Consider the following 22140-nt stretch of genomic DNA (forward strand, 5'->3'; position numbering starts at 1 on the left):
ATCAACACGTCATATGTTGAAACCACCACCTTCTTCTTGGTTGGGATGCCAGGGCTGGAATAAGCACACGTCTGGATCTCGATCCCCATCTGCAGCATGTATCTTGTTGCAATCCTGGGAAACTGCACCACCCTTTTTGTCATCAAGACAGAGCCCTCTTTGCATGAGCCTATGTACTATTTCCTTTCCATGTTGGTGCTGTCTGACATGGGCTTGTCCTTATCTTCTCTGTCCACTATGTTGATGATCTTTTCATTCAATGCTCCTGAAGTTTCTGCCAGTGCCTGCTTTGCCCAGGAATTCTTCATCCATGGATTCACAGTATTTGAGTCCTCAGTGCTCCTGATCAGGTCGTTTGACCGCTTCCTAGCCATCCACAACCCTCTGAGATACAGCTCCATTCTGACGATGGTCAGAGTTGCCCAAATAGAACTAGCATTCTCCCTTAAGAGCTTCCTCCTGGTTCTTCCCTTCCCATTCATTTTGAGAATTTTGAAATAGTGTAAGAAAAGCCAATTATCCTATTCCTACTGTCTCCACCAGGATGTCATGAAGCTGGCCTGCTCTGACAACCAAATTGATGTCATCTATGGCTTTTTGGGGCACTCTGCCTTACGGCAGACTTTATGCTCATTGTCGTGTCTTACATCCTGATCCACAAGACTGTGCTGGGAATTGCCTCCCAGAAGGAGCAGCTCAAGGCCCTCAGTACGTGTGTCTCACATGTCTGTGCAGTGATCATCTTCTATCTGCCCATCCTCAGCCTTGCCATCATCCATCGCTTAGTCAGGCACGTCTCTCCTCTCTTCAACGTTCTCATGGCAGATGTTCTCTTACTTGTGCCTCCACTGATGAACCCGACTGTGTACTGTGTCAAAACTAGACAGATTAGAGTAAGAGTCGTAGCAAAATTATGTCAGCATTAGATATAGCAGTGATGCGTAATTGGGAATATAGGGTCATATTGCTTTGGGGAATATTTTGAAGGTAAGTTTCAAAGAACCCAATATTTGACAAAAAGATGCATGAACATAATTTTTCATTATCATTATCAGGGTATAGATAGAAAGGCTAAGAGGAAGTATGTACTGAGTCTGTATAGAACTGGTCCCTCCCTCAAGGGATGTAGGAAAAAATCAGTCATCAGGGTGAAAATAGATCTTTTGATGTCATCTCTGATAAAAGCAAAATATATCCATTACATAAAAATGGTAATGTAAATCCTTCTGACAGAAGTGGATTCCTCATCCCTCATGTGCAGTCCATTTGTATTAATTTCTTCCCAAAGAGACTCAAATTAGCTCATTTTTTCTTCTCATTATCTTCATTTCAGTTATCCTACTATAAGTCACCAGCATTTCTTTAGTGAAATACTGTGATAACCTCCAAATTTCTGTTTCTTGCTACTTTCTAAATGATACTTTATGCAAAACAAGAGTCATGTCTTTAAGATAAAAACTAAATAATGCAATGCCTCTTTTAACTATGACCTCTTTTACTTTTTTGAGAATAGAATTAAAAGCAATGAAGTTCATACCGTAAAATTATACATCAGCCAGATATTTTTTACTACAACATCATCAGGTAATCATTAAACTTTGGCCCTTCTGGCCTTCTGTATATTTGTAGAACTTACAGAGCTTTCTGCTTCCTGTGACCTTCGATATCTGACCCCTTTTCTTAGAATGTTCATGACTCCAATTTCACTTATTTCTATTCATTTTTTTTGTTAAATTTAGGCTTAATTTCATCAAAGAACACTTCTCTAAACCCTCTGGCCAAATTATGACCCTCTTTTTAAAGTCTTTTTTATAGCTAGTTCACCCTTTATTCCTTATTATGCTTATTACTATTTCCAGTCATATATATAATTTATGTTTATTTTGTCTCTACTTTCTGAATAGACTGTGCTCACAAATAATGGTAAATCATGTCTATTTTACTTATCTCTGTATACTTGAGGTGTAGCATATTTTCTGATACATAGTACATGCCCAATAAATAATTGTTATTAAATGAATGTGTAAGTGAGGATATGGCTGGGAGAACTAAATCGGTTTATTAAAGAACTCTGTAATAACTGCATCCAGATGGGATATTATTTTCTTAAGTTGTGTATTACAAATGTAGGCATGTCACAGATGCTAAAAGATTTTAAAGTAGGAAAAAATAGTATGGGTTAAGGAAGAATTACTGTCTTGGTTTTGATGGGTGACAAATAGTCCAACTTACCTTACTAATATAACTTCAAAACCTTGCAGATCACAGAATAAAGTTTTAGCCTTTTCTTATGCTCACTCATTGACCCAAGTCCTCTCCATGAGCCATAATTCTTGTCTTATACATTTTTTTTTAAAGGGCATCTCTCATATTTATTGATCAAATGGTTAACAGTTAACAACAATAAAATTCTGTACAGGGGACTCAATGCACAATCATTAATCCACCCCAAACCTAATTCTCATCAGTCTCCGATCTTCTGAAGCACAACGAACAAGTTCTTACATAGTGAATAAGTTCTTACATGGTGAAGAGTACAAGGGCAGTCATCACAGAAACTCAGTTTTGATCACACATTATGAACTACAAACAATCAGGTCAGATATGAATATTTGTTTGATTTTTATACTTGATTTATATGTGAATCCCACATTTCTCCATTATTATTATTATTATTATTATTATTATTTTTAATAAAATGCTGAAGTGGTAGTAGATGCAAGATTAAGGTAGATAACATAGTTTAGTGCTGTAAGAAAGCAAATGTAGATGATCAGGTGTGTGCCTATGGACTAAGTATTAATCCAAGCTAATCTTTTACATTTTTATGTCAAGGTAAATCAAGAAACAAAGTCCCTAAGTGTCAAATGCTTAACCAACAATAATTAGCCTATACCTGGAAATACATGCATCAGAATTAATGAGAAATTTTCACAAATATCAACATTAATTTTGAACTAATACATGCGACATGTCCTTCTAGGCATTTTCAGGCATATTTTTATGATCCTCACAGTAACCTAGCTTTATATAAAAATTCCTGCCTATGTTTTCAGTTGAAGATACTGAAGTTCAGAGAAACTGATTTCATGAATTTTACACAAGAAATCAATAGCTGGGGTTCAAATCTTATCTTTTGTACACCAGGATAGTAAGTATCTTTCCCACATTTCAGATTTCACATTGAGACCTGAATCTGTTTCCACAGTGCATCCTAGAGTAGGAAATCCTGTCATCAAATCAAGCAAGAAGTCTTTCTGTGTCTTGGGTGCATAACCTACACAAAAGTATCTCAGTGTACTTGTAAAGGCCGAAAATAAGTCACCTGCTTCAAAAATACAGTGGTAGGGCAGGCATTCTCCTTCTAATAAAAATAAATTGAACAGGGTCACTGGTCCTAAGCAAGTCAAGAACCTAGCATAGAAAATTCCATCAGATGTTAAGGCTTGAGAATAACCCTCTTTTGCTTGATGTCCCATCCCAGGCCCATCAGGGTGGCATCCCTGTCTTTTTGACCCACTTGAGTATGGCCTTGTCCCTCTGTTAGGGTAGGAGGTTAGACAGACATGAGCAGAGGGGAGAGAGGAGGGCAGCAGAATGGGCATCTCCACCCAGACACCACTTGCTCCCTCAGGCCAATCCCCTTTTGTCTTCAGCACAAACAGGTAAGTAAAAGATTCAGGTCCGTGGGACTTCCCCAGTTTTGGAGCATGCACACCTTGTCTGCTAATAACCCCGAGGCCATCATATCATTAAATGTCACTCTCATTTTGGTTTTGGCCCCACCAGGGTCTCACTTAGGCTCTCACAGAAAAATGAGGAGCACAGACTTGTGCCAATAGGCTGGAGGGGAGGAACCACAGAGTATCCAAGGGTGGTGTGAGAATGACAGTGAGAGGGAGGAGACCAAAGAAACCCGGTGGAAAGGCACAGCGTGACACCTGGCGGTGCGCACTGTTTGTGGGGCATTTGGAGTGTGACTTTCTTTTCGCTCTGCTAAGTAAAAAACCTTTTGCGGCTTTAACTCTTTATTGGGTTTCTCAACTGAATTCTTTCCTTTGAGAAGACAAGAGCTGAGAAGTTCCATGGTCCACCTCCAGTAACACCTCCAGCCCTGGGGATTGGCAGCCTGTTCTGCTGAAATCAAGGAGGTGGCCCCACCCTTTGAAACCAAAGAGTAAACAGTCCTCTTCCTCAAGGCTTTGCATTTTGGGCCCATGGCAGCCTCGGCAGCCCTTCTGACCTCTGAACCACCTTTCAGATCATCTCTCCTTTTTTCCCATGACGAAGGCATGTTCCCAGCCAGATAGTCCATTTGGCCTCGCCTGTAGCTTCCCAGAAGTCTGATACCCTTCCTCCATTTCACTCTATTTATGGCTCCATCAGTATAAACTGACAGCATTTCTGCTGGTGTATGATTCTCTAAAACATTGTTGGTTTCCCAGTTCACAGGGTTCCAAGCCATGAGGCAAGGGGTCCTCTACACATCTTTTCTGGATAACCTTATCTCTATTCATGGCTTTTGCTAAAATGGTTGGTTGGATCCTTGAGTCACATCCACAATCTCTAGTGAGTGGTTGTCCAATCACACCCTTGCTGTTTTTATTTTTCTTTCATTTTTTTCAATGTTGATAAGCAAGAACTTTCCAAATCTTCAAGTTCTGGCTCTTTTTTTTCTTTGACATTTCTTTCTTTTATCTCTGTTACATCTTAGTAGAAACAGCAAGGAGAAACCAGGCCATTCTTCCAATGCTTTACTTAGAAATCCCCTCAGCTAAATATCCAAGCTCAATACTTGTAAGTTCTACTTTCCACAAAACACTGGAACACAATTAATCCAAGTTCTTTACTACTTTTAGCAGGGATTGCCTTTCCTCCAGATTCCAATAATGTTTCTCATTTCCATCTGAGACTTCACCAGAGCACCTCCAGTGTTGACATTCTACCCACAATCTGTTCATAATGATATACGTATTCTCTACGGCAATGGGAGCTTTCTCTAAAGCTTTCCTCTTTTCTTTCTGAGCTCTCACCAGAATTGCCTTTATGTCCATATTTCTATGACAAGTCCCTTAAGGCAGTTTAGGCTTTATCTTGCATGGACCTCCTCAAAACTCTTCTCATTAGCCAGTTCCAAATGTACTTCTTTATTTTTTAGGTGTTCGTTACAAGAGTGTCCCACTTCTTGATATCAAAATCTGTATTAGTTTCTTAGGATTACCGTAACAAGTACTGCAAAGTGGGTAGCTTAACCACTAGACACTTATTTTCTTACAGTTCTGAAGGCTAGAAGTTTGGGATCAAAGTGTTGGCAGGGTTTGTTCTGCCTGGTGGCCTTAGGGTAGGATCTGTTCCAGGCCATTCTTCTTGGCTTGTAGATGATCATCTTCCCCCTATATATCTTCTAAAAGAAAATATCTGCAGTAAATACTTGTTAAAAATGCAAGATAGATTTTATTCAGACTGCTACAGTAGGGGAGACAGACTCAGTATAGAAGTGAGCTTACCTCCTCTGAGACAAAAGGTGAGAGGCTTTTAAAAAATACTGGGGTGTGCTAAAGGGGAAATATTGAAGGGCATGGTAGGGAGGGAGAGTTTGGCCAATGTGCTTAGGCTGCTTGTGTTTGATTAAGGGTGTTACTGACATCAGGCTTCTACACTCCCACAGGGACTAGAAGACAGGTGCCCTATCTTTCTTGATGACTGAATGTCAAAGGGATGGTTTCCAGGTCTTTAAAGAATGCATTCTTGATTATAGACAATATTTCTTAAAGGGACAGAGGAAGGATTTACAATTGCAAGTTTTCTAAAGTGAAGACTTCAAGAAAAGGCAGATCAGCGGCCTGTAGTCAGATTTCAGTTGGAATAACCAACAAATTGTTTTGGCAGGACCAGCCTTTCTCAGGCAGGCATTTCAAGGGGAGCGGGGTCATGATCCAGAGAGATAAGCCTTGAGCGGGTAAAAGCTGGACTGGTATTTGGTCAAGGAGTGAGTCCTTGGGACTCTCTTGGGATGTCTCAGTGTCTCAAGACACACTGCCTTCCTTTTGGGTATCTCTGACCAAATTTCTTCTTATAAAGACACCAGTCATATTGGATTAGGGCCCAAACTCATTACCTTATTTTATCTTAATTACTACTTTAAAGACCCTATCTCCATATATGGTCACATTCTGACATGGTGAATGGTAGAACTTCAGCATATGAATTTGGAAGTGGGGACATGGTTAAGCCCATAACAATACGCTTTCCATTTTCTTCATTAGTTAAAGAAATACTTAATGTGTTCATCTGAAAATTAAACTGTTCATTTATCTGACAAGTGGATTGGTTTGACAGTGATCAGAAGTGACTAAAGATGACCTCTTCATTTAAAATATCTGTCTTAAGACATAGTTTTGGCCTATAAGAGTTACATCTCTGCTCTCAGAGACTGAATGTGAACTAAGATAAACATGCATGTTACCATAAAACAAAACAAAAAACAAATGTTACACAAATTTACAAACATTTCATCTGTTCATTTCTGTCTATGTTTCCCTTTGGAACATTCAAATACCATCTACTAATCTGCACAGGGTAAAGTCAGCTTTTTGTGATCCTGGTTTCTGTGGGAGTTCTACTTAATGCCATACCTAGTTGATTTGTCTCTCTTTCTTATAAAGATTTAAACCAGCTTAAAGTATACTTTTCTAATAAGGTAAAGCCATGACTCTCATACATATAAATAATAAAAACCCATTAAGGGTTTTTATTATTTATGTCATTTCACTTCTTTGTTCATGAGGGAAATTGGCTAATGTTACTGTAAGATAAATTATAACCGAAATAAGCAGGCAACGAGAGGCAACAAAGGACCAGGTAGTTTATTTGAGCGCCATCCCGGGTGATGTTCCCCAGTCTTGTTAGTTACAGGCCAGGGAAGTCGTGCTCAGCAGGGCAGGCAGTGAGTTTTTAAAGAAGGTAGGGGGAGGCAGAGCTTAGATTTACAGCAGCGCTTGCAGTGGTGCGAGGATTGGCTGGCCTAAGGCACACTTTTCAGGTCAGGAGGGGGCAGCAGCGGGGGACTTTGGCACATCATCGGTGTCTGATGTGCTCACCCCTCCCTCTGGTGCCTCCAACCTTACAGTTACAATCTGTTCAAAGGAGAACCCATAGAAAAGATTTACTTACAGATGAAAATGTTGACATGTATTTGTAAATGAGTACAAAAATACATTCAATCACAGTTGGGGGGGAAGTCAATGGAACTTTCACCAAACAAAATAGACTTGCATGCCTCCAAACATGAATTATTTTTATATTTATTAGTATCTCTAACTTACAGTTATAAAATAGCTCAGAGACAATGAAAGTCACAAAGTCCCACAAATCAGATAACCAAAAACGCTGTGTTCTAAACAATGCATAATTTCCCCCTATACTTTCCCTAATAAATAAAATATAATCTTAAAGAATGATTATTCTTGATCACAAAATGAAACTAACATTAGATTTTGTCTGATTATATTTAGAGATGCAGCAAGAATGTCAAATTACCATAAAGACCTTAAGTTTGGAATGCTAGAGATTTTCATAAGAAATCTCAGATTGAAAATTTGCTGATATTTGCTAGACCTAAAGTAAGAAGCAAGTTCAGGAAACAGAGCTCTCAGATAAGCACCAGAGTCAAACAAAAACTACCTATAGTTTTAAAATTGTTAAGATAACTTGATAGTTAAAGATGTTTTAAAGTGGCTATGGTTAATTTATTTCTGACACTTTTCATATGTCAAAGTCCCAAGGAAAGTTTGTAACAAGAATAATGCAACTGACAAGAGAATTTGGTTGATTTCTGTGAAATGCAAAGCAAGATAATGAAGTCATTACAAAAAATGAAGTTCTTAATAAATGTCTCAAAGAAAGATAAAACCTATTTTTAAGGACAGTGAATGTTACATTTGATGTATGAATATGAATAAGCATACATTTTGCTAAGGAAAATACTCGGACATGTAATAGTCATGAGTAACAATGTATATAGTATAAGAAGCAAATACCAAGACTACATCAAGAATATCAAGTAAAGAGATTTGGTGAGTCTGGAATAGGACTTAGGCATCTGTACTTTCTTAAAACTCTATGGTGAAGTCTGTGTGTATCATCAGTTAAGAACCTATGACCTTGAAAATGCTAGATGAAAATTAAGTATTTTCAAAATCTTTTCAACTTGTAAAAGGAAAATCTTGTAACTCTCAGAAAGTAAAATCTAGTGGAGAGGCAGACACAGAAAGGCATCATTATCATACACTGAGAAACTGCTCGAAGACTAGGCACATGGTGCTTTCGATCCTTGGTGAGGAGAGCATAATTCTGCCAACGGGAGTAGAGGAGATGTAAGGGGTGTTCTCCACAAGTGGTTAATTTGTACCTTCTATCGGATGTTTTATGACTCTCCTGGTCTCTGTGCCCTTTGAGGATTTGCCTACAGGGGTTTTTTTCCTCAGAGCACAGCCTGCTGAGCTGGAATACACAGAAGTTTCTAGGCCTCTGGGAAAGAATCAGGGAGGGATAAATTCTGTAAGTCAGGATAAATTGGTGTGGTGTGCCCTCACAGCAGTGGAACGTGTAACGGTGTGTCACCTCCTGTTCCTCTCTACTCTGACGTGTGGGCCAGTGACTTACCTGCCCACTTGCTGGTAAGTGTCTTGATACTCACAGGTGTCATTTTCTTTTAAACAACTCTGGTAAGCCATGCCCTTACTTTCTAACTGTAATTACTTAGTGCTTAGGATGAATGCCAGCAGTCCAACTTCCTATAAAGTTCAACAATGCCATAAATGTATAGGTGAAAGTTCATGGTCCTGCCAACCCATGGGCATTAACTTGTTGGTTGGTTCAAATCATACCTACAACAGAAATTCACAGAAGGTAACATTGACCTGGATCCTGAGTGATATGGTTTGCTGTGCGGTGGAGTTATTCCCTTATGTGCTAATCTACTGAGCTTCCAGTAGGCATTAGAGAAAAAATTGTGACCATCAGCATTATTTCTCCATAGTCTGACTTAACTCTACATACTTCTGCTTAGATGTAAACTTTGGCTTTACCTATGATTCCAACAAAAATATTATATATGGGTTCATGGTATTTAAGTAATCTTTTAAGAGTGTGTTTTGCATACATTTTATTTAATTTAAAGATATTGCCCTCTTAGATGAGATTATGACTTTTCATTCATTCACTGTTTGTCAGTACATTTCAAATTATATCTGATTACATGGAATTCTGTGAAGCTACAGAGAAGGAGTCAAAGCAGCGATATTCTCAATGGGAGCACACTATACACTGAGTTACTATTAATCCTTGACCAAGAATTTGAGGATTAATTTGTATTCACTAGATAGGCAGAGTTAAAACAAAACAAAACAATGATGACAACAAAAAATATCATTCCAAGCCTTGGGAATTACCGATGTTGCTCAAGTTTTATGATATTGAATTGTTGAATTCTGTCCTACGTTCACCTGTCTCAAATAATTTGTACCATTATATAAAAATGTGTCCTTTAAACAAATGACTGCTGTCCATTGATTAGCACAATCCTTCACTTCAGTCATCTTTTGAAGAAATAGTATGAAGTATGAAGCATTATGGTTTATGTTAAGAGAATAATAAGACCCATCTGGTTGAAATAAGAACTTAAGTTGGGGATATTCAGAGGCTGGAAATATGTATAGCTTGGTAAGGCAAAGGGCAGAGCTTTGCTTGTCAGTTAAGGAATTTGCCATCGAGGTATACTTCTGAGCTTCCTTAAGAGACTACTGAATGATCAAACTAGTGTTAGAGGCAGACACATTTGGTACCCAGCACAAAGGCATTTTATAACAACTGCGTATGCATATGACTTCCTTCAATTTTAGGGTTGATTGCCTTCCAAACTTCATATGATAACTATATTCAATCAACTTCTCATTGGTTTAAATTTTTGGTCTTTGTTAGTTGCATTCAGAAATCCCCGTGTCCTCTGCTAAGCATTCTATTATTCCCTTTCCTATTTCAAAAGTTCATTGTTGTGCATACGATTATCATTAAACTGCTTATCAGCAATCGATCTAAAGAAATACAGCAAACTGAGCAAGGAATTCAATGTAAGGAAATCAACTCATAAATTCAAGAAATATGATCACAGAAGTAACGTCTCAGAAATGCAGCATAATTGCATTGTTATTGATCAATTCCAAGTCTACAAGTAAGAGAAAATATATATGAGAGAAAGATACAATAAAAATATTATGTGCAGGAAAGATAGAAATGGCGAAAGGGATTGTGAGAGTCTAAGCATGTTTAGAAGAGAGTGGCAACAATAGAAAAGCTCTGCACCGATTATATACAAAAGGCATCTATAAGATTCTTGCAACATGTGTGAGGAAAAGAGGACAAGAAAAGAGAACAAAGTAGCATAATGTGACATTGCTAGATTCCATCTGATGTAAGAATATCATTTCTTTAGTGACCATGTATTATGAATGTAAGACATATTTTAATTTATCCTCTATCAATTTGAAATACATATAGTTTGTTTAAACAATGTGAATAATTTTCTTCAACATAATTGCTTTTGTATCAGAAGAAAACAACAGCCAAGCACTGGTTTGTTAATATGTACATATCCCACTTGACTTCTCATGTTTCCACTTGTAAATTAATCATGACTGGGGTTGATTATTCCCACAACAATGCAAAGCTGATACAAGCCAATGTTTGGACCACAGAGTTTGTGCCAGGAACGAGACTGTCAACCATCTGCCAGTGATTACCCTTATTTATTTTATTTCTGTTCTCTATTTCTTTAGCCTCTCTGCAAGAGTTTGCGTTTGATAGTTCCAGCAAATATTTGATGAGAACCAAATGTACCACAGAATCAAGTGACAGTGAGACAAATATAAAATATTGTCTGCTTTCAAAGAGATAAGTGAAGTCAGAGGAACAATGTCAAATAAAAGAACCATAGTTAGCAAGATAAACATGCAAAGTTACTGAGGCGGCCCCAGACCAAAGCATTTGCCATCATGCAGTGGGAAGTAGGTCAGGTTTTCTTAATATGACACCTGATCTAGGTAGGATGTGAAAAGAGACAGACAAGGAAAAAAAAAATGTTTCTCACAAACATTGGTAGCATTTGCAAGACATTTGAAAAAACATTGTATTCTGAAAATTTTTAAAAAATGGCTGGAACATAAAGAGGTGAACTGGTCATGAAGAGACAGGAGGTTGGTGATATCCTGCCTCTCTGGCCAGGGTACATTAATAACACTATTATAGGTGATTAGTCCCATATTTTCTCTATTTCTGTTCACTACATAGAGAAAAAAACCACATCATTTTCCTAAAGAAATTCAATGGTTTGTTTTGTAGAAAGCAAACTTCCTTGTGATCTAATGCTATTCTACCAGGACCATATCAGAAGAGGTATTCTATAATTGTAAAATTACATGAAATTTAAATTCTCAATTTTTGGCCCAGTTTGAATAAACATGGACAGCACTATATTCATTACCCTACACACTAAATATAATCAAGCAAACATAAAATATTCATTGTGGTTCTGCTGTAAATTTTCAATCTTTTTTCTCAAAGTGACTCATCAAACAAGATTTAAACAACTAAAGATGCAGATCTCCATCCTGCTGTCATTTAGAAATTCTTCAGTAGTAAGACTCCAGAAATAGCAGGAACCATGGGTTTTAATAAAAAAATACATGTTTATTATGTTGTCTTTTGTCAATTCTTAACTTTTAAAGTGTAGGTGGCACTTGCCTGGCTCTTTGCAGGAACTGGGCAGCTATCCTGACATTTCAGCTAAATCTTAGGTAATAGAAAGTCTTGAGGTTCACTTTAATTCTAATAAGACAATTAAAAAATTACAGCATTCAATTCACCACTTCCATCTTTAGTCAAAAGTAAGATTTCCCTCCTTTCCCAGGTTAATGTAGCTAGCACCTTCCCCAGTTGGGAAGAGGATGTGTTTATACTCCTAATTCTTCTGCCTTACCATCTCCCCTTGTCCCAGTTAGTCATCTGCTCCTTAGAGAGGGGGGTGCTGGAGCAGGACAAGAGAGAAAAGGAGGCAGAGAAGTTCCTATTTGACCATCTGGTCACAAAATGGCTTCAGATTTTCCAAGTTGGGAATACTTTTAACATCGAGTCTTTCTCTTCAGGGCACCTTAGCAATCTTCACAGACAACCCTTGCTGCTGCCTCTATATGAGCTCTGCTTCTTCACCAGCTGGAGAGGAGAGCTGAGTCCCACTGCCTCGGCTCTCCTACTGCATATCTTCACATTTGGCACCTGGCTCATGTACCCTGGGCCCTAAAGCAGCTGGGCCACCATTTCACTTTACTATGAAATTTTTCAGAATTTCCTGTATAGCAGTCAGACACTACACGATGTTGCACCTCAGTTATAGGGAAGATATTACAGTTTCCAGGTGAGTTTTCTTAATGTAAGTGACTATTTCATATTACAAATATGGTACTTAAGAGAAGCATAAAGGGAAGTATACTAGGATGCAGTTCCTTTTTTATATGTAAATGATTTACTCATATATAATCCTCATAACATGAAATTCACCCCATTACTTGTTTTTCATTTAAAAAATGTTATATTGGGGTAATACAATAAAATACACAAATTTTAGTGTACAACTCAGTGATTTTGACATGTGTATACACTGTTATAACCATCACCCAGATCAAGACATTGAACATTCTCACTAGTTTTTTTCCTCCTGCACCTATTTTACCCATCCCTCAACCCCTCTCCCCTATGTCAACCAAAATCACCCTTTTAAAGTGTATAATTCACTTTTTTTTTAGTGTATTCACAGAGTTGAGCTATCACCACTATCTAAGTTTAGAATAACTGGATCACACCAAAAATAAGTCTCATGTCCATTAACTGCCACGCTCCATTCTCCCCTCCCTTCAGCATTAATATATATTAGGTCAACATGGATTTGTGTTATGTTGGATATTTCACATAAATGGAATCATGCAATGTGTGGTCTGTTGTGTCTGGTTTCTCTTTTTTAGGGTGTTTTCAATTTTCATTCATTTGTACCATGATCAGTATTACATTACTTTTTATGACTGAATGATATTCCATGGTATGGATATATCATGTTTTGTTTATCCATTCATCAGTGATGAGTATTTGGATCGTTTTCATGTTTGGATACTATGAATTATGCTGATAGGACTATTTCTTTTCATGAGTATAGTCTTTAATGTCTCTTAGTTTTAGATCTAGGGGTGGAAATGCTAGAGCATATTGGTACTCTTATGTTTAACATTTTGAGGAACTACCAAATTGTTTCCCAAAGTGGTTGCATTTATTTTACAATCTCAGCTGTAATGTGTCAGGATTTCAAGTATTTCACATCCTTGCCAATACTAGTTATTGCCTTTCTTTTTAATTTGGTCACCATATGGATATGAAGTAGTTTATTTTTGTGGTTTGAATTTACAACCTTAATGATTAATGATGCTGAGATTCTTTTCATGTGCTTATTGACCATATATGTATCTTCTTAGGATAAATGTCTTTTTGAATCCTTTACGCATTTTTAAACAGGTTTCTTTTTGCTGTTGAGTTTGAGTATTTATATATTCTATATACAAATTCTATATAAGATACATGATTTTCAAATACTTCTCCTTTACTGTGGGTCCATTATTATGTTGACTTTTTGATGAAAAGTTTAAATATTGCTGAACTCCAAATTACAATCCTTTTTTTCTTATATTGCATGTGCTTTGGTGTAATATCAAAGAAGCTATTAATTAGTTCAATTAGTTAACTGAAGGTTATGCAGATTTCTCCCATTTTCACTGCCTTGCCAAAAAGTTTTCTCCAGTTATTAGGGTCATCTAAGGGTATTGGATTTTAGCTCTTCCATGGAAGTTTGTCTCCCATTTTCAGTTAGGAAGACAAATTGATATCCAATACTCACATTAACATTTTATGAAAAGGTTGCAGTTACTTAAAGGTTAAAATTCTTAACTAACTGCAATTCTAAATGTACTAAGTGATGTTTCTATTTTCATCTTACACTAATCTATAAAATCTAAAAACTTACAGAGCTTCTGAAATGTAAGGTAATGTACTATTGGAAACAGAGGATGAAGGATTTGCTGCTTCCTTTCTCATGGAGGAGCACCCCTGCAGGTTGCTCTTTTAGGACCCATGAACTGATTCCCTCACGTTCCTGCGATGCCAGCCCTTAACACCTCTGAAGTGGAAATCTCTACCTTCTTCCTCATTGGGATCCCAGGGATGGAGCATGCTCACATTTGGATCTCCATCCCCATTTGCCTCATGTACCTCATTGCCATCCTGGGAAACTGCACCATCCTCTTTTTCATAAAAACAGAGACCTCTCTGCATGAGCCCATGTACTATTTCCTCTCCATGCTGGCCGTTTCTGACCTGGGCCTGTCCATCTCCTCCCTTCCCACCACGCTGAGAGTCTTCCTGTTCAATGCCACTGGAATTTCCCCTGATGCCTGCTTTGCCCAAGAGTTTTTCATTCACGGATTCTCAGCTATGGAGTCATCGGTTCTTCTTATCATGTCTATTGATCGCTTTATAGCCATCTATAACCCTCTTAGATACACCTCCATCCTGACTAGTGCCAGGGTTATTAACATAGGCCTTGTATGTGCTACATTCTGTATTTTGCTTGTCCTGCCTTTCCCCTTTACTCTAAAGAGACTGAGATACTGTAAGAAAAGCTTTCTATCCCACTCCTACTGCCTCCACCAAGATGTCATGAAGCTGGCCTGTTCTGACAACAAAGTTAACATCATTTATGGACTGTGTGTGGCCCTAACGGCTATGTTAAACTTGGTCTGCATTTCTGTGTCATATATGCTGATCCTGAAAGTTGTTCTGGGCATCGCCTCTCACAAGGGCCGCCTCAAGGTCCTCAACACTTGCATCTCCCACTTCTGCGCTGTGCTCATCTTCTATGTGCCTGTTGTCACCTTGGCTATTATTCACCGTCTTGCCAAAAAGGTCTCTCCAGTTATTAGAGTCATCATAGCTGATACCTTTCTTCTGGTTCCCCCTCTAATGAACCCCATTGTGTACTCTGTGAAGAGCCAGCAGATTAGAAATCAGATCCTGGCAAAATTTTGTGAGAAACAAGGTTTATGAAAATTTCAGCTTCAATGAATGCCCAACACACTAGGCAGTTTTTGAACAAATGCACAGATCCAAGAAGGAAAAGTAAGTAATAGATTGATGCAAGTATATACTCAACAGGTTCATAATATTCAAATTACTGGTTTAGTTTACCATCAACAGCATAGTAGATGGCGTGGTATTATGGTTCCTTGATAACTACGTCATCACCTCTGTTCTGCCTCTCCACACAACCAGCTATTTAACTGTATCAACAGCCACAGAAGCACTACCATAATTTGATTAAATAAATTCTCAATGTATAATTCTAAAAAAATAAAATAAATATGTTCATTTAGGAAAGGCCTCTAACTCAGGCATGATTAGCAATGACTAAATGGACTGAAAGATGAATCACACACAAACACAGACACATAGAATGTATAGTTTTAACATAATTAAACTAATTTAAGATAATTAACCTATCTTAAAATGGTCATGCTTAATTTTATTACTAATACTATCAAATGTAAAATGTCTGACAAAGGAGGATAGCATGAATAATGCAACTGACAAGAAAACTTGTTTGATTTTATGGCATACTGCAGAAGACAATAATGGCATTTTTTACAAAAGAGTTTTTGACAAAGTATCTGTAAAAATAGTGATAAAATCTATTTTCGAGACAGTGAATTTTATATCTCATGTACCAAAATGGTTAAGCATAATTTTTCAGTAGAAAAACTATTAAAGTGTAACACGGTTATTATATATAATAATATACGTAATATACTAAGAAATATTAAGAATACCCCCAAGAATATGTAGTAAAGAGATCAGCGATTCTGGAGCAGGCCTAGAAATCTAGATTTTTATAGAACTTCATAGTGAAGTCTGATGTGCATCCCTTGTTGAAAACTACTGGCCTTGAGGATGTTAGATGAAAATGAATTTTCAAAACTTTCTCTGTTTGTAGAAGGAAACACCTACCAGTTTCAGGGAATAAAGGCTAGAGGAGGAGGCAGCCGCATAAAGGCATAGTTATCATATGCTGTGTAACTGCTCTCAGATGCTTCACGTGGTGCTCTCAGTGATAGGACAGAAGAACATAATTCTTCCTGAGGGAGCAGAAGGGGACTAAGGGACGTTTTCCTCAGAGGATTAGTTCTTCCCATTTGCAGGAGGTTGGATGAGTCTCCTTGGCTCCATCCCCTTTGAGGGCTCACCTACAGGGAATTTTCTGTTTTCCCCTGAGTACCACCTGCTGAGCTGGAATCCCCAAAGTTCTCTGGGCCAATAGGAAAGCATCAGGGAGTCAGGACTAGGTCCTGCAGGTCAGGATAAATGATTGTGCCTTCGCAGCAGGGAATTCTGGTGACTACATGTCACCTCCGTGCCTTCTTTTCTGGGATATGTGGGCCCAGTGACTTACCAACTTACTGTAAGTTCCCTGATGTTAATAGCTCCACTTGCCTTTGTACCAGTTCAAGCAAAAATTCACATAGTTCCTGTGAGCTGTGGTTGCCAGGTGATTAAGCTGGCCATGTAAGAAGCCCAGCAATTCTGTAAATGCGTGGTAGAAGCCCAGGGTCCTGCCACACAATGGCAATCAACCAAGCGTGCGGCCAAAAGCACTGACCGACACAGAAAGAAATTCAAACACAGTCAGGTACTTGGGCCGGGCTCTTGAGTGGCATGTTCGCTGAATGGTAGAATTATTGCCTTAGTGTTAGCGTAAATCATTCCTGGGTGCAGATAGCAAGACCGCTGGTTTGCAGCAGGTATCAGTGAGAAGGCAATGGTGACACACAGGAGTTCCTTTTCCATAGTCTGTCCTAACTCAGGATGCTTCTTATTAGGCTTAAGTCTTTGCTTTATGGTTTTCCTCTTTTGGTAAATAAGAACTCAACCTTATGATTTCTAACAAAAAGCCAAGAGTTCATGGATTTTAAGTAATGGTGTGAATGTGGGTTTTTTATAAATTCCATTTAATCATTTAATTTCCATGTAGAGGCTTCCAAAGTGAGGGTATAACTTTTCATTAATCCAGTGATGTTAGTGTATATCAAATGGCATCTGTTTATATGAAATACCATGAAGCTAGAGGCACCACTAAAAGTAACAATTATATCACGGAGAGCCCACTAAGCATTCAGTTACCAGAACTCTCATTCCTAAGTTAGGCTTTGACTGAGGTTTTCAGGGTTAATCTGCATTTACCATGTAGACAGAGCAGAAATAAACAATAATAAAAATAAATAAAACAGCATTCCAAGCAACTGAAACAACAGGTGTCGCCTGTGTGGTAAATATTGCGAAAGTCCAACCTGTCTTATGTTCCCCTTTATTAAAGGAAAATAATTTATGCTATTATTATAAGGTATATATCCTTCAAACACATTACTGCTTTCCACTGATGAATGTGCACTTCATTTCAGATAAAATTCTGAAATAACAGAATGGGAGCAGAATGCTATATGGTGCAGGTGTTAAGGGGCTAATACACCCTTCTGTTAGAAACCGATGACTTAAATGGGGGAATAAAGAAGTTCTGGAGGCTGAAAGTGTGCATATCCTTACAGAGGAGAGGGTGCAGATTTGTATTTCAGTCAAGGTGTTGGACAGGGGGGCATCTTTCTGATATCTCTTAAGAGAAGACAAATACTTAAGTTAATTTTACAGACAGACAAATCTTACACCTGGCACAAAAGCATTTTTTAACAAGTGAGTACACATATGGTGTCTTTTGATACAAGTGGTGAATGACTTCCAAGGTTGAATATAGTGGCTAACCAATCAACTGCTAGTAAGCTTTTTATTTTTCTTAAATATGCATCCAGAAATTCCCATATATTCTGTTAGTTATCCTATTATTTCATGTCATCGATTTCAAACTTTATTTTACTGTAGATATGTTTATCACTATGCTCCTTAGAATCAACTCAGAGACAGAAAACAAGCTAAGCAAAGAAATTAACTGATAGGGAAGGGTTTAACATAGGGAAATCAATTCAAAATCTCAACAGAGGAATGGCCACAGTAGCAGCAGCTCAGAAACACAATGGCAACCATTTATGGATTGAAAATTAGATACACGTCAAAGCATGCAAGAGAAAAAAGATTCAATCAAACAAAAATATATAACTATATATCTATTCAACATATAGTTTTTGTTATATATATAGTTTGTTTCACATATATAAGAGGAATGGAGGAAACTATTATGAACATTAAAAATGTTGTGAAAAGAATCAACAGTAGAAGAAATATGAACTAATTGTATACAAAATAAATGAATAATATATGAGGTGACAAAAGAGATCAAGGCAGTATAATGAGCAATTGACTTGAATGCCACTTTAGAGAATAATATCAATTTCCTAATATTCAGTAATTGGTATGAAAACAAAACATATTTTTTAACTTTATATTTATTTGCAGTATGTGTTTTTAACACTTTGAAATATTTATAGTTTTTTAATGATATGAAAACATTATCTTCAGTAATATTTCTTTTATGGCAGGACATGTCCAGACATACGACTTGGAAATACTGTCATTCTTGGGTTGTCTTTCCCATCACCATATCTTTGTGGTGATGCCATTTGAATCACAGAAGTTTTAAGTTTTTATGAAATCCGATTTACACATATATTTTTCTGTTTGACCTTTGGTGTCATCTAAGTATTCATTGCTTAACTCTGGGTCACAAATATTTACCACCTTGTTTCCTGCTAAGGCCTTTATTGTTAGCTCTTGACCACAGGTCTGTGATATATTTTGAGATGATTTTGGTGTAAGGTGTTAGTAGGCATCTGACTTCATTCTTTTGGATGTAGATATCCAGCTCCTTACCCCAATTTTTAAAAGAATAGTGTTTCTTAAAGGTTAACAATCTTTAAAAACAACAAATGCAAGCATAATAAGAGATATTTTTATTTGATTCCATATTTGTTCACATAAGTTTCCATCTTAAGGGCACCACACTTTAAAAAATATAGGAAATAGACATTGTGATATTGACTGGTTTCTTTTTATATGACACGTCCCAGACAAGCTTTTAAGATATATCCTTTTCCTGCTGATTACTTGTGAAGATTAATGTGCTTCCATGTTACACTTTATGTCCTACTTAAGTGGGTCCGATATTACTGCTATTTATATACTATAAAATATATTGCTTTAGACCTAAGAATTATTGTAGGAAAATAGCTACAATCCCAAGATACTTACCAACGAGATTACTAAAGTATGCACATGTAGTTACCCTATGCCATTGCAGGTATGTTCTTCTGAGACCCACGTCCTGATTTCCTCACATTCCTGCGATGCCAGTCCTGAACACCTCTGAAGTGGAAATCTCTACCTTCTTCCTCATTGGGATCCCAGGGATGGAGCATGCTCACATTTGGATCTCCATCCCCATTTGCCTCATGTACCTCATTGCCATCCTGGGAAACTGCACCATCCTCTTTTTCATAAAAACAGAGACCTCTCTGCATGAGCCCATGTACTATTTCCTCTCCATGCTGGCCGTTTCTGACCTGGGCCTGTCCATCTCCTCCCTTCCAACCACATTGAGAGTCTTCCTGTTCAATGCCACTGGAATTTCCCCTGATGCCTGCTTTGCCCAAGAGTTTTTCATTCACGGGTTCATAGGTATGGAGTCATTAGTTCTGCTTATCATGTCTATCGATCGCTTTATAGCCATCTACAACCCTCTTAGATACACCTCCATCCTGACTAGTGCCAGAATTATTAAAATCGGCCTTGCATTTGCTATACTGTGTCTTTTGCTTATCCTTCCTTTCCCCTTTACTCTAAAGAGACTGAGATACTGTAAGAAAAGCCTTCTATCCCACTCCTACTGCCTCCACCAGGATGTCATGAAGCTGGCCTGCTCTGACAACAGGCTCAATGTTATATATGGACTGTTTGTGGCTCTAATGGGTATGTTAAACTTTTTGTGCATTTCTGTGTCATATATGCTGATCCTGAAAGTTGTTCTGGGCATCACCTCTCACAAGGGCCGCCTCAAGGTCCTCAACACTTGTATCTCCCACTTCTGTGCTGTGCTCATCTTCTATGTGCCTATGATCACCTCTTCCGCCCTGCACCGCCGTGCCAAAAAGGTCTCTCCAGTTACTAAAGCCATCACAGCTGACACCTTCCTTCTGGTTCCCCCTCTGATGAACCCCATTGTGTACTCTATGAAGAGCCAGCAGATTAAAGATAGGATCTGGGCAAAATTTTGTGAGAAACAAGTTTGATGGGTAATTTCAACTTCAAGGAAAGCTTGAGTCATTTCTGACAGTTGTAGGAATCTGAAGATGGTAATGAGAGGACCGGGACGGAACACAAAAATGCACTGCATAGGCTCAATAGGCTCATCGAATGTCAAGTTACTGACTTCATTTAAAAGGAACAACAATCTAGATTAGATGGTTTAGGAGTTTGGTTTGGGATTATAATCTTCCTATAGTTAAGTTTCCCAGTTCTTCTGATTTGATCTCTATGAAACCAGCATATATCAACCTTAAAAGCAGAATCCTGCCTAATTAGGATTAAAGAAATGTTCAAAATATTAGTGTTGACAAAAATGGAAAAGAATAAAATGTTCATTTAGAGAAGAGCAATGATGGCTCTAATTTGTTCAGGCATGATCAGCAGTGACAGAGCGCGCTGAGAGGTGCAGCACGCACACTCACCCATGCACAGACTTAGCACCTCCTAGACACCCTGTGTGTGTGTGTGTGTGTGTGTGTGTGTGTGTGTGTGTGTGTGTCAGTCATCAGCAGCTCATATAAAATATTAAAAATTCCCTTGTTCAAAAATGCTGTGAAACATGTTTGGAAATACAAAGATCACATATATAAAATAAAATTAAATGTAAAAGTAATACAGAAGCAAATATTCATTTATATTTTCAATTGTTTACCATAGATTACATAAATAATCTGCTTTAAATGTTAGTATTTTGTATCCAAGTCTGTACAAAACTCTTTATTTGCCACTGTTATAATCCTAAACAACACTTTATGTTTTACAGTATGAGTGTGGTTTAAGAAGCAGATTTTAACTTCTGTTTGTCAGTACCTGGCAAAGCACTAAAATATTGATTGTTCATTGTATATTTATTAAAAACATGATGATTTTAATTAATTTTGAAGATATGAATAAAATGTGTGATAGTAAAGCCAAAAAACCAATTATGCTATGTCTAGGAAATCCTGTGTAAGTAGAGCTCACTTATTCTAGAAATTAATTGCTTTGGGTAGAAAAGAAAAGAAAATCAAGTGAAAATAGCACTTGGAAATCATTAAAAAATGCAGTGATCTCATGAATGTATAGGATCTGATCAGACTGGCACTGAAAGTTCCCTGACTGAATATATGGTCTAGAATCATAATCTACATTCACATCTGAAAACCAAAAAGTCTGTTTTAGTAAGATACATACTCCATTACAACAAGCCAAGTAATATTATCTTAAAAAACATTCTTAGTTATGATACTACAACGGTTCACAGATACAAGCTAAACTCTGTAGAGACCTTGGAGTGACAGGACATGGAGGTGCTGTGAAGAGGTCACAGCACCATCAACTCTCCTGTCTTCACCTGTCTTCCTACTTCCTCTGTATTCTGCATGATGATCACCCACATAGTGTACTAAATGACCACAGGCTGGATAAGTAGGCAGTGGGGACACTTTTTACATCTTACCTAACAGAGGAGAGAGAACTTTGACTATGAGCTCCACTTAGAGACCTAGTGAAATGACTGTATACACCTTTCTTAATATCCTAGAGCAGAACCGATCACTACCCCCAGGGATATGAATTTACTGTGATTGGCAAAATGGATCATGTGCAAATCCCTATGCCTCTACCTCAGCTATTGTGACAGCAATATATAAAGTAAGGGGATTCTCTTTCCAGAAAGATTAGTGAAATGGCATTGCGCAGGCATTGGGC

At 37.7% G+C, this 22140-nt stretch overlaps 3 protein-coding genes across 3 annotated transcripts; all 3 read left to right on the forward strand.

The window, feature by feature from the left end:
• LOC118968833 (olfactory receptor 51A4-like) lies at positions 1-926 on the forward strand. The gene is given in 2 exon segments (XM_037000995.2): positions 1-598; positions 601-926. Coding segments are annotated over 2 exon segments (828 nt in total). The 5' UTR covers positions 1-96.
• A 13327-nt stretch (positions 927-14253) lies between these two features.
• Positions 14254-15198, forward strand: LOC118968834 (olfactory receptor 51A4-like). The gene has a single exon (XM_037000996.1). The coding sequence runs from the start codon at positions 14254-14256 to the stop codon at positions 15196-15198; it is 945 nt and encodes a 314-aa protein (XP_036856891.1).
• Positions 15199-19493: 4295 nt separating this feature from the next.
• Positions 19494-20435, forward strand: LOC118968829 (olfactory receptor 51A4-like). The gene has a single exon (XM_037000965.2). It carries the CDS (start codon positions 19494-19496, stop codon positions 20433-20435), a length of 942 nt encoding a protein of 313 aa, XP_036856860.2.
• The last annotated feature ends 1705 nt before the right edge of the window (positions 20436-22140 follow it).

Source organism: Manis javanica, chromosome 11, assembly GCF_040802235.1.
Source record: "Manis javanica isolate MJ-LG chromosome 11, MJ_LKY, whole genome shotgun sequence".
Classification (NCBI taxonomy): Eukaryota; Metazoa; Chordata; class Mammalia; order Pholidota; family Manidae; genus Manis; species Manis javanica.